The sequence below is a fragment of the Microcaecilia unicolor genome, chromosome 5 (assembly GCF_901765095.1).
Source record: "Microcaecilia unicolor chromosome 5, aMicUni1.1, whole genome shotgun sequence".
Lineage (NCBI taxonomy): Eukaryota > Metazoa > Chordata > Amphibia > Gymnophiona > Siphonopidae > Microcaecilia > Microcaecilia unicolor.
The window spans coordinates 51,353,004-51,370,742 of NC_044035.1; the positions used below are offsets into that span (position 1 = coordinate 51,353,004).

Consider the following 17,739-nt stretch of genomic DNA (forward strand, 5'->3'; position numbering starts at 1 on the left):
CATATTTTTGCATCATTAGACAGTGAACTAAACAGCAAATGTTATGGTATCTTTGACTGCTCGTTTCAAAATCTCACTGTTTATGTTTTCTTCGTACTTGTAAAAATACATTATATGCATTTCTAGTCTTAATTATTGTACGCCACATAGAACTGAATAATTAACATTCGGATTATGTGGGCTATAAGCACCAATAAACAAACAAACAAACAAACAATCTCTTTGGAATGACCTACCCAATTACCTTCCCTTGGAAGAATCTCATGTGAAGTTCAAAATGGCATTGAGAGTCAACTTCACTCAGACTTTCTCATCTGTTGGAGATTAACCCTGCTCTTTTACCAGACCTAATTTCCCAAACAGCATACAGTTTTTTTATTCTCACAGTTGTTCTCTCTTTGCACCTACTCCCTTCCTGATGTGTACGGGAACATTAGCTTCTTACCTTGGTAATTTTCTTTCCTTTAGTCATAACAGATGAATCCACCCCTGATAAAACAAACGAAGTCGCGCCCCGACCTTCACCAGAGACTGGACCCGCACACCTTCATAAGGAGGACTTATTACCATTTCCGGCACCTCCAGAGCAGTCCTGACCTCCTTGACAACCCCCTCGAAAGGACTGCGTCCGCTGGAAAAACCGGCTTTTAGAAGGAGACACAAATCTGCCCGGCCTGTACCGCCTCGCGTCCTTAAACCGACCTCTAGCCTAACCCCCTTGACTAGCCGCCTTAGGCCGTAACTCTGGCAACCGTCAGACCTTGGTATCCCCAAGACCACTCATCAGTTTATCCAAGTTCTCTCCAAACATAGAACCTTTGGAAGGTAGAGAACACAACTTTGCTTTAGAGGCCGCATCTGCCACCCAGCCCCTAAGCCAAAGAGCCCTGCGAGCCGTCACCGCCAGAGCCATATTCCTAGCCGAAGCCCTTAGCAAATCATAAAGGGTGTCTGCCAAAAACGAAGACCCCATCTCCAATTTGGCCAGGTCCTGAACCAAACCAGTCCTATCTAACGCAGGCTCATCCAAGAGCTTCTCCGCCCAATGGAAACAAGCTCTGACTACCAAGCCCCCACACACAGAGGCTTGCAAGGCCAAAGCCGACAAATCAAAGCTGCGCTTCAGAAAGGACTCTAGCTTCCTATCCTGAGGCCTCGTGAAAGAGGGAAAGTCGTCCTATAACAGGGAGCGAGGAGAGGGCCGGCGCACCATCATTGAGAGGGTCGCCCTTGAACTCCAGGCCTTGAGCCAGCTGCTGCGGAACGTTTGTCCGAGCGAAAGGAGTTCCTCTCCACCCTTCTGCGCTTGTCCTGCGGCCATCTGTCAGGGGAAAACACACCTATTGGCAATTCAAGGCCGGGCTCCACTGGAGGGGACACAGGCAGGATTGAGACCCATGCGGGAGAGCTCTTAACATAAATGCTTTATGCAGCAGCAAAACAAACTCAGGGGAGAATGGCTCACCCTGGTCTCCCAGTTCCAGTCCGGGGTTAATGGTTCTCACATTAGCCTCCATACGAGGCTCCCCTCCAGGCTCAAACCCCTTTGCCTCAGCGGGGGTCGCGCCATGCTGTTCCAAAATGGCGCCCGCTGCCAGCTCCACGGAGCGGGAAGAACCCTCGCTCGCCATGCTCGGGCCGGCTCTGACGTCAGAAGAGCATGATTTACAGAGCCCTGCTGCTGATCTGCGCTTGCCACAACAGGAACAGCGCTTAACAAACTCCGCAGCCATCGCCGAAAATGGCGGGAAATTCAAAATGGCGGATTCGCGCCAAAATCGTCCCGAATGCGGGCCCTCCCCGGAGGAGCTACAAAATGCTCTTACCTCCCTGGATCGAGTCCACAGAGCTCCGATCCGCTGCACAATCAGGATCGCAGCACTACAGTGCGACGCAACTTTTTTTTTTTTTTTTTTTAACGCTGTGAGGAAAGTTAGAGGCAACAGCGCAAAAGGCAAATTTTTTACACTCCGGAGGATCAGTAGCATGGGAAAGGTAGTGAAAGGGCGAACCTATGTGCCTGCATCCACAGTGTGGGCAAAGACAGGAACAGGGCTAGCCTATGTGTTTACATCCACATCGGGGGCCGGGTAAGGCAGGGAAAGGGCGTAACTATGTGCCTTTAAAGTGGGCACCACCAGCCACAACACCCCTGCTACAACTGGCAACAGCACAGGAGCCACCCCTGGCAGATTTTCTGAAGGAGCAGAATAAGCTGCGTCCACCCTGCTGGGGAGATAGAGAATACTGAAGAGGCAGATGGAGCTAGCTGGCCATGAGGCTCTATGGTTTTTCAGTGCTCTCTATCTCCCCCTGCTGGGTGATGGACACAACCCACTCGTAATGGATTCATCTGCTTGATGACAAGGAAAGCCTAGCTTTCCTCCTGTATAGTAGGTATCAGTACCGGCTGAAAAAGTGGTGTGGATGCAGCCCAAGTTATAGCCTGTGCAGGCATAGGAGACCTCGAAGACCTTGAAGGCTCTCGATGAGAAATAAGTTGGAAAGGAGGAAAGCGGTCACTGTGGTATGGATGCTTCCCGTGCATTGAGGATGTCGATGCAGGGGAGGGGTTGGCAGGGTGCCTGGAGGGAGAATAATGGCAATGCTTCTTAGGTTTTTAGCAATGCAGGTCCCTCGATGCAAGCGGCACCAAAAAAAAGAGAGCATAGAGTCCTTACACAGTCGCAGTACTGAGTCTGATGTCGGACCCTCTCGATATTGCATCAGTGCACCTAATGTCAATTTCGAGGCAGGTTCCACATCGAGTGCTAAATCTCCTGCCATGTGTGATGACGATGCAAAGCCAAAAGGTTTTTCACGCTGGACTCTGTGGGCTTTAAAGTGTCCTCGCTTGTATGCGCAGGCAGAGGTCACACTGTATGTCCTGGTGCTCTTGCCTATGTGGGCTCTGTAGCAAAAATGGCTGTCACAAGTTCCAGCAGTAGTCTGGCAAGATTGCTGCTGGAGGTTCCGACAGCCATTTTGGAATTGGAGTCGGCTCAGGCAGGACTCACTCCATGACGATTCTAATCCCAAAATTACTACAATGACCTTCAACTACAATTTTGTAAGACAGCTGGAACAAGCTATTTTTGCTATGGAGACTCTTTCCAAAAATACTAGGACTAGGGGGCATGCAATAAAGCTACAAAGTAGTAAATTTAAAACAAATTGGAGAGAATATTTCTTCACTCAACGTGTAATTAAACACTGGAATTCATTGCCAGAGAATGGGGTAAAAGCAGTTAGCTTAGAGGGGTTTAAAAAAAAACTTTTGGATATCTTCCTAAAAGAAAAGTCCATAAATCATTATTAAGATGGACTTGGGAAAATCCACTGCTTATTTCTAGGATAAGCAGCATAAAATGTATTGTACTGTTTTGGGATCTTGTGACCTGGATTGGTCACTGTTGGAAACAGGATACTGGGCTTGATGGACCTTCGGTCTGTCCCAGTATGGCAATGCTTATGTTCTTATGGCCTGCTCCAGTTTACCACCGGGCCACCAGGGCTGTAAGGTAGGACCAGTGATGAGCCTTAAGTTGGGTCTGGGGGGGAGGTGGGTCTGCACAGCAGGATGAGAAAGGAAGTGGGAGTTTCCAGTTTGGGGGGGTGGGGGGGTACCTCGGGGAAGGAAGGGAACAGGAGGCACACCGGATGCCATGGGGGAGGGAGGAAAGGAAAAATTGAAGGAGAGAGGAATAGTTGAATATAAACCCTTGGTTTATATTCAAGTTAATTGTCCCCTAAAGAAGAGAGAGGTGGCAGGGAAGTTAATAGAGTATATACAGTAGTTTCGACAATATGAACTAATAGATACTGTGTTATAAAATTAGCCTCTATGTGTGGTCAATCAGCATTTGTGAGACTATTTCAAACGATGGCATGCTCATTTACTTACTCTTGTGCAGGTATTCAACAAGCTGATAGACTTGGGCAATGCCTTCTTCTGTTAATGGTGCTCCAAATATCACCCCTTTGTCTAGAAATCAGAAAAAGTGATACATTCACAATATAGAACTAAATCAATTCATGAAAAAAAAAGCTACGGAAAACATCTGCTCCTGTAAAACAGACAGCAGGATTAATCTGACAGCGCTGACGTGGACCAGTTCTTTGAGAGTTCAGAAAAACCTCCAACCACCCTGCAGATCAGGATGAAGGCAGACTCTTCTATCATCATATCATTAGGTGATACTCTCCAAGAATGGTCTGAGTACCAAAAGGATTACTTCAGTTACCCACCCTCCACTGTTGTATATTCATTTAACCAATATGCTAAAATTTGGCCTTTGGGTTATCTGGGACATTTCCTTTTGAATACACTATCATATGAACAGAAGATTGATACTCTCCTTTTGTAAAAAGTTTAATATTAACTAAAGGTAATTTGTATATTGTATTTAAACATTTTTATTGTGTTTTTGTGTTGATTTTATTTATCTATGTTATTAAGTGTCTGATACATTACAAATCACTGGGATGCCACTGGCAAGAGGCAGTCTTATCAAAGAAAAGAAATCAAACTAAATCCTGAAACTGAAGCAGGATCCTGAAACTCAGCTCTAGAATACCAAAGCAGATGAAATATGGCAGAAACCTGACCATACTGGAATGGGAGCTGAATTAACTTTACATATACATGCTGTTAATACTTCGCTGGCTAGAGGGTAGGTGCAAAGGAACTTGCACTTGATGGTTTTATATCTACTACCGAGTGTCTAGGTGCTGTGCTAAAGAAACCAATGCAATGACTATGAAGGAGATTGTCCTTTAAAAATCTCTAGCAGCAGACAGATTCATTTGCAGAAAGTATCTAGAAATATTGATGAACTTCTTTAAAAAAAAAAAAAAAAGTTTCAAAATAATATTTCAAGTTTTCATCCTTAAAGATTAACCTTATGATATTCAGCCCACGGCAGTCGGTGTTTTAAAATCTCTCTATGCAGATCTACCTGCCTGGACAATTATCCAGGCACCTACACTATATCAGCAGTATCTGGATGAAGCAAAGTTACTCACTTGCATAGTAAGTGACGGCAGATAAAGACCTGACTGGTCCTTCCAGTCTGCCCAACAGTCACATTCATTATCAATTCAAAATTTAAATCAGCAACGAACGTGATATTATATACTTGATCATGGTCTTTCTTTGGTGTTTCTGGGACATAGACCATAGAAGCCCGCCCAGCTTTGTCCTTATGTTCCAACTACTGAAGTTGCTCCAGCCTATCCAAATTTCTCTCGTCATTTGCGGGACAAAGACCGTAAAGGTTTGCCCAGCACTGTCCTCAGATGTTCTCCGTGGAGAGCAGGCCAAGTATTCTCACAGCTGGGGTGATGTCATCTGACAGAGGCTGGTGCGGATGCTGACTAGCAAGATTATTATAGAACTTTCTAGCTGCTTCCCATCACGATGTGCTAGTGCCTTCTCGCCTGATGCGTGAGCGCGGGTCCTTCAGTCATATCAGATAGCATTTAATTTTTGAAAGGGCAACTATGATTAAATGAGGAAAATAGTTGAAAATAAGCTAAAAAGATCAGCTGCAAAGATTAGGGACTTTAAGCATGGATTCTGTTTAAAAATACCACCTTGGAAGCCCAGACCAGAGGTATTCCACATATTTACAAAGGTGAAAAGAAGCGTAAACAATAGCCAGCATGGTTAAAAGGAGAAGTGAAAGAGGCTATTAGAGCCAAAAGAAAATTCTTCAAAGAATGGGAAAAGGATATGAATGAAGAAAATAAGAAGCAACATAAGCACTGGCAAGTTAGAAACAAAGCACTGATAAAGAAGGCTAAAAGAAAATGAAGAAAAACTTGTTGTAGAGGCAAAAACTCACAGTAACAACTTTTTTAGGTCCATCAGAAGCAGAAAGCCTGCAAGGGAATCCATGGTATCAATAGATCTTGAAGGAGCAAAAGGGGAATTCAAGGAGGACAAGGCCATAGCGGAGAGACAGAATGAATTCTTTGATTCAGTCTTTACGGAAGAATACAGAAGATTTACTTGTACCAGAAATGGTTTTCAAGGGTGACGATGCGGAGAAACTGAAAAATTTTGGTGAACCTGATGTACTGAGCCAAATCAACAAATTAAAGACTAGTAAATCACCTGGAATGGATGGCATGCACCTAAGGGTACTGAAAGAACTCAAACATAAAATTACTGATCTGCTGCTAGTGATCTGTAACCTGACGTTAAAATTGTTCATAGCACCTGAAGATTGTAGGATGGCCAATGTAATGTTGAATTTTAACAACAGTTCCAGGGTGATCGGGGAAATTACAGACCAGTAAGCCTGACTTCAGTGCTGGGTAAAATAGTGGAAACTATTATAAAGAATAAAATTATGGAAAACCTATATAAACATGGTTTAATGGTACAGGGTCAGCATGGATTCAGCCAAGGGAAATCTTGCCTCACCAATTTCCTTAACGTCTTTGAAGGTGTGAATAAACATGTTGATAAAGGTGAGTCGGTTGATATAGTGTATCTAGATTTTCAGAAAGCTTTTGACAAAATTCCTCATGAGAGACCCTGAGAAAATTAAGTGTTATGGAATAGGAGGCAATGTTCTGTTGTGGATTAGGAATTGGTTATTGGACAGAAAACAGAGGGTAGGGTTATAGCGCTATAGAAATGCTAAATAGTAGTAGTAGTAGTAAATGGCCATTTTTCTCAGTCGAAGAGGGTGAATAATGGAGTGCCGCAGCTATCTGTACTGGGACTGGTGCTATTTAACATATTTATAAATGATCTGGAAGAGAGGAAGTGACGTCACCAGCCTGAATGGTAGCTTGAGCGAGATCTTCTGCTAATTATTAGCTTCCTCTCCAGTCCTCTCAAGAGCAAAATAGCACTTTATTAAAGCTTTGAGCAGTGGGAGAGCAGCAGCAGCAGCACTGGCAGTACCATGTATCAAGGTGGTAGATTTACAAACAAGGTGGCATATTAGCAAAGGGCAGCTGCCCTGGGATTGGACTGCAAGGATCCCCGGAGAAGTGCGGCAGAGGTGCAGCAGATGCCTATGTGAGAGACCCTGCTCACAGATCTCACGCCAATATCATCATCATGCAGCCAGGATTCCATGGTGACCATATGTTCCTGGCTTTAAGAAATCAAATGGATCTCAAGGCTGTCCATCAGGAGTAAGCAGCGTTGGGCGCTGATCTCCACGGTGAATTAGTGGAGCTAGGACAACGTGTAGCTGAACTGGAAGCAGTCTTGGAAGAGCACGCAGAAACGATGAGCGCAATGGAAAAATAAATGATCGATCACAAGAGGGACACCAGATATTTATTGGAAAAAGTGGAAGTTCTTGAAAACAGGAGCTGCCATTCTAACTTGCAGATTCGGGGACTGCCTGAGATACTGAACTATTTGGATTGTGAATCTGTGGTGCAACGCATAGTTGCCCCTATATTATCAGAACCATCCCAACCTTGAGAACCGTCTTCTATTAGTAGTTAAAGAGAGCACCAGGCGTTGGGGACCCACTTAAGACTTAATGTTGGGAACCCACCCCAGCCTTGAGAACCACTTAAGATTTAATGTTCCTAAAGACATTGTAGTGTGCTTTTACCGAATTCAAAATAAAAGAAGCAGTGTTGGCCTAAGTGAAGCCGGCTACCCCTCGAGTGGGACAGTTATCCAATAGAGATATATCAAGATCTCTCGACCACCACCCTCAAGAGGCAGAGTGCACTGTGACCCCTAACTCAGCAGGTGCGCGAGGAGGGAATTCGCTATAAATGGCAATACCCCTTCGTGCTGGTATTCTACCAGGAGGGTAAGATGCGTCGAGTCTGCTCACTAGAGGAAGAATAAGAATATATCTCAACACAAAGTGAGGAACAACCGATTGAACAGCCTCCCACAACTTAATATAAGAGGCCTGAATGTCTAAAATGGCAGCGTGTGTCTCATGGCAAGGGACGATTCAGGAGGCAACTATTTGGGAAACAGTTGCTCTCATTGCAGTGGCCAGTATGAAAATATATTCTATAGCACATTGGATTCTTGGCTAATATTTAATTGCAACAAACATGATTTGCTGGAGGGAGGATCAACGCAATTTAGGTACTAATAATGTCTGTATAAAACAAACAAGATGAAAAATAATAGAATGCATGTGATGTTGCGATAGCAGCCTGCGATAGCAATGTCCTCAACTTTGTCCCTATTTCTAGGGCCTTATATGTCAGCGATGAAAAACCAACCCTACTTTTTAAAAGGGTTTGAAACATGCTCTTTCTAATGAAAATGATTAAAAAGAGTTTCCAGAAGGTCTTTTTTTTTTGTAAAAGTGGGCTAAAAATACCCTATTTTTGGCGTCTTTGCAAAAATCATCAACTTTACACTCAATTTGTAAACTAATGGAAAATATTAGGAGAATGAAGTTTTATATTCGAAAACCTTGTGTTGATAAGTTGTTGTGTGCAAAGTTTCATGTTTATCACACCTTTAATTCCAGAGATATAAAAAGCCAAACTTTACAATTTTTCGAGCCACAAATTTTTCGGACCAAGTTTGTTCCAAATTTTCTTCATGGCAATCGCTCATGAAGATTTTTTAATTATTTTGTTTAATAGAGCCCAAAAAGTTGTACAAGATGGCCAAGTTTTGTTTCTCTCAGAGAGACATGATGGAGTCCCCAAAATGGCTGCTGATAAGCGGTCAGGCCCCATGGGAGTAGATCCCGCCAAGACTTCCTCATGCGGCCGCCACTCAGTCAGCGCACTTAGGCCCAGCAAGAAAACCACAGCCACCAGATAAGAACATAAGTATTACCACTGTATCTTTCTGAGATGCAGTGACCAGAATTGCACACAATATTCGAGATGCGGTTGCACCATGGAGTGATACATAGGCATTATAATGTCCTCATTTTTGTTTTCCATTCCTTTCCTAATACCTAACATTCTATTTGCTTTCTTAGCCACCGCTGAACACTGAGCAGAGGGTTTTAAAGTATCATCAACGATGACACCTAGATCCCTTTCCTGGTCGGTAACTCCTAATGTAGAGCCTTGCATTACGTAGCTATAGTTCGGCTCTTTTCCACATGCATCACTTTGCACTTGCTCACATTAAACATCATCTGCCATTTAGATACCCAGTCTAGTAAGGTCCTCTTGTAATTTTTCACAATCCTTTTGCGATTTAACAACTTTGAATAACTTTGTCATCAAAAAATGTAATTATCTCACTAGTTACTCCCATCTCTAGATCATTTATAAATATGTTAAAAAGAAGCAGTCCCAGCACAGAACCCCGGGGAACCCCACTATCTAACCTTCTCCATTGAGAACCCTGACCATTTAACCCTACTCTCTGTTTCCTATCTTTTAACCAGTTTTTAATCCATAATAGAACACTACCTCCTATCTCATGACTCTCCAGTTTCCTCTAGCGTCTTTCATGAGGACTTTGTCAAATGCCTTTTGGAAATCCAGATTCTGCCCCTCGCACCCCCACAAGCACATTGTGCACTTTCCCAATGTTATTTGGCAGCTCCCACACTGCAAACTGTGTTTTACTGCCTCAGCACCTATCTCAGGAAAACCCACTGGTAGTCACTCACTGGTCTGCTGTAGATGCAGATCCTGCAGGTCCTGGTACTGAGCAACTGAAGCGCTCCAAACATGTCCCCCCCCCCCCCCCCCAACAAACTATCAGTAAGGCAAGAGCCGCTGCTGACTATATATTTTTTTTAAGTAAAGGAGGCAGGAGAATGTGGCCGGGGAGGGACCTGGCACCACCAGGTCTGTTCCCCAGCTGTTCAGCAGTAGAAACTCTCGACCCCCAGCTGAACTGGCCCAGCCAGGAGCAAGACACCAGACAGTGAGAGCAGAACAGGTTAAGTCTCTATCAGCCTGCTGGATATAGAGAATACTGGCTGAGAGTAGATGCACAGTAGCCTTACTCTCCATCACCACCTGCTGGTAGATGGCCATAACCCACAAGTCTGAACTGATCCTTGGGACATAATGGAAAACTATGTTTTCGCCTTAAAATTAGTTTGTTCAGAACCGGACTGCTCAACACTGGTGCAGTAGTCTGTGGATGCATAGAAAACATCTCTGTACAGTGTAGTGCATCTTTCATAAGCAGGAAACAAAACTGAGCCAATTGCCAAATGTTCAACCGGATGATTATTTTCACTTCAGAGGAATTTTGACAAATTACAAGAAACCAACATGAAATATTTCTCTTTTGAAAGAATGCTACAGAATGTTTCCTACATTTGCAGACATTTGACCACAAAGTGGCAATGCTGCTCCATAACAAACTAACTGAGAAGCCTTATCCTAACAATAAAACAATACTGAACAGCACCGAGAACATTTCAGCAGAGGAAAGAAAAATCAAAATGGCCTTAGCAGAGGACTATAATGCAATTTAATGACCTAAGGAAATCATGTGAATGGCAAGTTACAGTGGCTGATCAATTTTCTCACCATTGCCAATGCTAAAAATTCAGGGATGAATGTTCAACAGAGTTTAAGCAGGCAAAAGCCTTTCCTGCCAGCTTAAATCCCACTCAGCAGACAATCTTTGGATATTCTACTGTGTGGTTAAGAGCTGCTGAATATCCACTCTGATCGCAGGGACACTGTGCAATTAGTGTCAGGGAGGTCCGAGTACGGAGTCAGGGAGCTACCAGCAGTTGTGCAGGCACCGGCCATATTCAGTGTCAGTGCCTGAATAGCTAATCAGACATGCCGCATTAAAAAGCACTTTTGTCTTTTCCTGTTTAGCTATGCGGGTGCTGGCACTGAATATCAGCTGGTGCCTGCATAACTTCCGGGTCAGTGGCTGGCCCAAATATTCGATTCTGGTCCTTGGACAGTATCCTGAATGGCTTGGGATCAGAATATCTTTCAACATATTTCATATCTAGCATCAAGGAGGGCATCATGGTCTTTTTTAGTCCAAACTATGAATTTTCTCTGCCAAAAATCATTTGTTATATTTACACAAGTGTGTGAAAGTTTTTACTTTTCAAGCCAGTAAAATCTGGAATGAGTTTCCTTTACAGATTAATTTAATTAATGGCTTCCCAAATATTTTTAAAACAAAAATATTTTCAAACATTTACGAAAGAGATTACATGAAGATTGTAATTTTAACTTCACTGTTTATTTTATCACATTGTAAAGAATGTTGTATTGTAATTACAATAATATTTGTTCTCTTTATTGTTATCTGCCCTGAACTCATTGGGATTAGGTTGGACTACAAATAGCCCAGCATTGAATGTTCAGGTTTAATTATGCCTACAGTTGTCAGCAGCTTAAAAATCACTGACCATTACAGGCTGAATATCAGTCTCTTAGTGCTCAGTACAAACCTTTGCGCTTCAGGAAATTCAGGGAGCGGAAGAATCCAGCAGCAGTTCCATTACTGCCAGGCAGCTTTGGGTCCTCCTCTCCAATAAACTGGGCAAATTCTGTGCCAGGCAGGTCAATTAGCCTTGTGATGTTACTGACTACCAACTCAGTGAATACTTCTGGCTTGTCATGCCGCAGTTTCTCCACAAAGAAATCTGGATTGAAAATGATAGGCCCATTCCGAAGAGAAGCATCATTACATATGACGATGCTGCAGAGTGTATCACTGCAAGTGAGGAAAAAAAAAAGCTAATATCAAAAAAGAAAACCTTTTTAGGCTGTAAATTCTATCCAAATTAAACAGAAATAGAAGCTAATTTGAAATTTGGGAACAAAATATGTCTTTAAAAAACGCCCACAATATAATACAACCTTCAAAAGCCAGTGTTCTCCCAAAACAATTCAACTACTACTACAACTACTTATCATTTCTATAGCGCTACTAGACGTACGCAGCGTTATACACTTGAACAATTCAAAACATCAAATTCCAAACGGGCAGAAAAGATTTTTTCCATAATTTGAAAATCATAGCTGAAATACATTTAGTGGAATCACTGAAGTCCAACAAATGACATTCAGAACTGGCACTTTGCGTTTACCATTCAAAGAAACTGAACATGAACATGTCCCCAGCAAGACATAATATGAATTCATGGCAATTACTCAAAAACCCAGATTAGATTACACTAAGGAGCAGTGACTGTTCAGGAAAGTCAAATCAAATACACAAAATTAACAACAACAAAACAAACCTACTTCAACATAAGATGAACTGGATGCAGACTACAGTAAATTCTAATAAAATGAAGATACTAACAAAAGATACAAGGGACATCATATTGCAAGAATTTTACAACAAAAAGTTAATGTTACAGTGTATCGTGGCTTCTGCTTCAAAGCTGCTACTTCGGAGGAATGTGAAGCAAGTAGCAATAAAATTGCTAGTTACTTCCCAATTTTAAACAATATGACACTGGTGCTCATATGAAGTGGCAGATTAATTGCACTGGCAATATTACTGCATTGTCAAAACATTACATTCAGCTGTTTCATCTAATAAAACCTATTCTAGAAATACTCCCTTGATTGTTGAAAACACCATATTGCTACTACATTAAACTTTCTCATCCAGATCAGATCTCTAAATAGCATAATATTCAGTCCCAAATTACTACATGTATAACATTTCTCAATCACTATATTACATAAATATGGAGAAAAATCTTACAAAAGTGCAGAAAGCTTATGGAGAGGCATTCAAAAGGCAGAGAGCGCAGGAGATTTACTCCTCCGTTCCAGGGACAAAGAAACCCTAATGCTGAAGCAGCCTATGCAAATTCCAGACATGCTACCAAAGACAGTGGCACATTGTATGTTCTGAAAAGAGGTGCCTGGCCAAACCTTGTATGAAATTATACTATGGCAGCACAGAAGACTGTCAGTAGCCCCCACTCCTCCACTCATTACTAAATATTGTAATCCGAACGGATGATACACTTTGAACTACAAGTAATGCGGTTATTTATGTGGACAGTTCTACACTACAGTGAGGATATCCTAAAAGTAGGGCTGTACATTTAACACATTAATGCGATTAATGCATGTTTAACTCATGTTAAAATTTTAAACACGAGTTAATGCCTCTCTCTTCCCCAACTGTAAACATCCAGCATTTTTCTGCCTGCACTTTTTTTCTTGTCTGGCACACTCCTCTCCTCTGCAGCTCCTTCTCACCGCTTCTCACGGCCACTGCACTCAAAGCATGCTGCATGTCACCCGGCTCCAAGCCTCTCTCTGAAACAGGAAGTTCTGTCAGAGGAGGTGGAACTTCCTGTTATATTCAGCACTGGCAACACAGCAGTATGCTTTCACTGTTTTGGCAAGGAGCAGGGAGATGGAGTTGCAGAGGAGTGGGGGCTGCTGGAGAGGTAAGAAGAGTTTGAACTGCCAGCAGGAAAAAAGGGAGGAGGGGCAACGGCGGGAGAAAGAGATGAAGAGCGAGCGATACGGGAGAGGTGTGGCAGCAGCAGCAGAAAGAGAAAAGTGAGAGATTCGGCGAAGGATGGGGCGACAGCGGGAGAAAGGAGAAGAGCCAGAGATGTGAGGCTGAGGGCAGATGCTGCGAGAGAAACAGAAATACAGCCAGCGATGCGGGGGAGGGGGGACCATGGCAGAAGAGAAGAGCAAGAGATGCAGGGTAATGGGGTGCTAGAGAGAGGAGAGAGATGTGCCAGAGAAGTAAGAAGAGGTGCCAGGAGAGAAAAAAAAAAGGAAAAGAGAGAGAGAGAGAGAAAGAAAGAAAGATGGGGACCTCAAGGAGGGGGGGGGGGAGCAGACAGATGCTAGAAGGGAAAATTAGGTTCTTACCATGATAATTTTCTTTCCTTTAGTCACAGCAGATGAAGCCATTACGTATGGGTTGTGTCCATCAACCAGCAGGGGGAGATAGAGAGCACTCAACTTTTCACAGTGCCTCATGGCCAGCCAGCTCCACTGCCTCGTCAGTATTTGAAGCTTCCAAAGCAGTATGGCAAACCGCAATGGGAATAACATGAACTTTCCTCACAGCGAAAGATGGCCCCTTAACAAGGGCATGAACTTAAAAAAGGAGGAGAATGAACTCATCCTCCTGGAGGGAATAAACTCGTCCTCCACTTTGTATAAACGGAGGGAATACTTGCATCCTCCTGGAGGGAATAAACTCATCCTCCCAAAACATGAACTGGAGGGAATGAACTCATCCTCCTATAACTGTAACAAGAATCCTGAAGACTGTTTTCCGACTCCCCAAGGAAGGAATATAACTTCAGGAAACAAGAACAGCACCTAAAATCAGAATCACTGCAATACAGACAATCATACAGGGAGGGCTCATGGCTTCATCTGCTATGACTAAAGGAAAGAAAATTATCATGGTAAGAACCTAATTTTCCCTTCCTTGTCATCAAGCAGATGAAGCTATTACATATGGGATGTAACAAAGCAATCCCTAAATAGGGTGGGAACCAACCACACCACGCGCTAGCACCTGTGCTCCAAAACGCACACCCCTCCTGGCAGCCACATCCAGCCTGTAATGTCGGGCGAAAGAGAGCTTAAAAGCCCATGTTGCAGCACTGCAAATCTCATGGAGAGAGAGTGCTCCAGTTTCCGCCCAGGAAGAGGAAATCGCTCTTGTGGAATGTGCCTTAAAGGCTTCAGGTGGAGCCCGGCCAGACAGCAGATATGCTGAAAAGATAGCTTCTTTGAGCCAACGGACAATAGTGGCTTTAGACGCTGAAGACCCTCTGCGAGGACCCGCAAACAGCACAAAACGATGATCAGAGGTCCTGAAAGAATTTGTAATTCGCAGATACTGCAACAGAGTCCTGCGCACATCCAAAAGGTGCAACTGCCCAAATGAATCTGGAAACTCCTCCTCAACAAAGGAGGGAAGAAAAACAGGCTGGTTTAGGTGAAACGCTGAAACCACCTTAGGCATGAAGGAAGGCACAGTCCGAACCGTGACCCCTGACTCTGAGAATTGCAGAAAAGGGTCTCTACAGGACAGCGCCTGGAGCTCTGACACCCGTCTCGCCAAGGTAATGGCCACTAAAAAGACGGCCTTCAGTGTCAAATCTTTCTCTGAAGCACGCCGAAGCGGTTCAAAGGGAGCCCCCTGAAGGGCCTTCAATACTAACCCCAGGTTCCAAGCTGGACAAGGTGCCTGCACGGGAGGACGGAGCCGAAGCACCCCTCTAAGAAACCGTGCCACATCTGGATGAGCAGTTAAGGACACGCCTTCAACCTTGCCACACAGGGAGGCCAATGCTGCTACTTGCACCCGCAGGGAATTATAGGCCAAGCCTTTGTGTACACCATCCTGCAAAAAGTCCAGAATCGGCGAGACAGGAGCCCGCAACGGAGAAAGCGCTCTTGAAACACACCAGACTTCAAACTGGCGCCAAATCCTGGCATAAGCCACGGAAGTGGAGCGCTTACGGGCCAGCAGGAGAGTGGAAATTACCTTATTTGAGTAGCCTTTATCTCTCAATTGCGCCCTCTCAATCGCCATGCTATAAGACCAAAGCAGCAGGCATCCTCCATGGCCACCGGACCCTGTGACAACAGGTGCGGAACCAGAGGTAACGGAAAGGGAGTCTCCAACAGCATCTGTCGGAGGTCCGCATACCAAGGCATCCTGGGCCAATCCGGGGCGATGAGCACCACTTCTCCTGGATGCAGCCGAATCCGCAGGAGCACTCACCCTATCAAGGGCCACGGAGGGAAGACATACAGTAAGCCCAGGGGCCAGGGTTGAGCCAAGGCATCTAACCTGGCAGAGCGAGGATCCCTCCGTCTGCTGAAGAAGCACGGGACTTTGGCATTGGAACTGGTCGCCATAAGATCCATCACTGGCTTGCCCCATTTGGCACATATCTGCAGGAATACATCGTCTGCTAGTTCCCACTCCGCTGGATCGATCTGATGCCTGCTTAGATATTCGGTTTGCACGTTGCTCTGACCTGCAATGTGAGCTGCTGACAGGGACTGTAGATGCAGCTCGGCCCAGTGGCAAATTTGTTCGGCCTGCGCGGCTAGAGCTCTGCACTGAGTGCCGTCTTGTCGATTTATGTAGGCCACTGCTGTCGTGTTGCCCGACATCACTCGGACAGCCAATCCTTCCAGGGTCATTTGAAAGGCCAGAAGAGCCAGAAACACCGCTTTCAACTCCAGGCGGTTGATAGACCACTCCGACTCGTCAGGCGTCCACAGACCCTGGGCATGCTTCCCCTGGCAATGTGCGCCCCAGCCCTTCAGGCTGGCATCTGTCACCACTATGAACCAATCGGGAAGCGCCAGCAGCATTCCCCGCCGCAACACGCTGTCCGAGAGCCACCACTCCATACTGAGGCGGGCCGCAGGGAGCCAAGAAAGTCTGCACTGATAATCCTGAGATACTGGAGTCCATCGTTGAAGTAGAGAATACTGTAGAGGTCTCAGGTGCGCTCTTACCCATGGTACCACTTCCAAGGTGGCCGTCATCGATCCCAACAGCTGGACAATGTCCCAAGCTTGTGGGCGGGGCATCCTCAGGAGCAGACGGACTTGATTCTGAAGCTTGTACCGCCTTTGCTCGGGAAAAAACACATAGCCCGAGGCTGTGTCAAACCTGGCCCCCAAATATTCTAGAGATTGCGAGGGGCTCAGGTAACTTTTGGCCATATTGACGACCCAGCCCAGAGATTGAAGGACTGAAACCACCCTGGCTGTAGCTAGATGACTCTCTTTTTCTGAGTCTGCTCTGATGAGCCAGTCGTCAAGGTACGGGTGAACCCGGATACCCTCTCGCCTGAGAAAGGCAGCTACCACCACCATAACCTTGGAGAAGGTTCGGGGAGCTGTGGCGAAGCCAAAAGGCAAGGCCCGAAACTGGAAATGTTTTCCCATCACCGCAAACCACAGAAACTTCTGGTGCAGGGGCCAAATTGGTATGTGCAAGTAAGCTTCTTTCAGGTCCAGCGACGTGAGAAACTCTCCTGGCTGTACCGCCGCAATGACGGAGCGTATGGTTTCCATGTAAAAATGCCGCACTCTTAAGGACTTGTTTAGCTCTTTTAAGTCCAGGATCAAGCAAAAAGACCCGCCTTTTCGTGGCATTACAAAGTAAATGGAGTAGCGGCCTAGATCTTGTTCGGCGGGAGGCACCGGGGTCACAGCCCCTATCTAGCACAGACTGTGCAAAGTCTTCTCCACCGCCACCTGTTTGGCGGCAGAACTGCATTGGGACTCCACAAACACGTCTCTCACCAGGGCATCGAATTCTATTCGGTATCCGTCTCTGATCAGGTCCAAGACCCACTGATCTGCGGAGATTTTGGCCCACTCCTCGAAAAAGAGGGAAAGTCTTCCTCCAATGACAGGAAATGAGGAGAGGGCCGGCGCACCATCATTGAGAGGGTCGCCCCTGAACTCCAGGCCTTGAACCGGCAGCTGCGGAACGTTTGTCCGAGCAAAAGGAGTTTCTCTGCTGAAAGCGGGCACGCGAAGTGAACCCAGCAGCACGCCCCGGGCGGTAACTTCTAGCTTCACGGAAGCGAGGTCTGTAAGAGGAGCGGACCGCCTGACCCTTAGAGGAAGGCTTCGGCCTATCTTCGGGCAAGCGCTGAAGTTTGGAATCCCCCAGGCCTTTAACAATGTTTTCCAGCTCCTCACCAAACAGGAGAAGACCTTGAAAGGGCAACTTCACCAACCTTTGCTTAGAGGCTATGTCCGCCACCCAATGTCGTAGCCAAAGAGTGCGGCGAGCCGCCACTGCTACAGCCATTTGTTTAGCCGAAGCTCTGACCATATCAT

General features: G+C 45.2%; 1 protein-coding gene across 2 annotated transcripts in view; it reads right to left on the bottom strand.

Annotated features, from left to right (window-relative positions):
- Nucleotides 1-17,739, bottom strand: part of ARHGAP19 (Rho GTPase activating protein 19) — a 98,355-nt gene that overhangs the window by 57,640 nt on the left and 22,976 nt on the right. For both annotated transcript variants that reach the window (XM_030202873.1, XM_030202874.1), the window contains exons 2-3: nucleotides 11,361-11,626; nucleotides 3,905-3,985 (exon numbers count right to left, since the gene is read on the bottom strand). In XM_030202873.1, coding sequence (XP_030058733.1) covers nucleotides 3,905-3,985; nucleotides 11,361-11,626 — 347 coding nt within the window. The remainder of the gene's footprint in view (nucleotides 1-3,904; nucleotides 3,986-11,360; nucleotides 11,627-17,739) is intronic.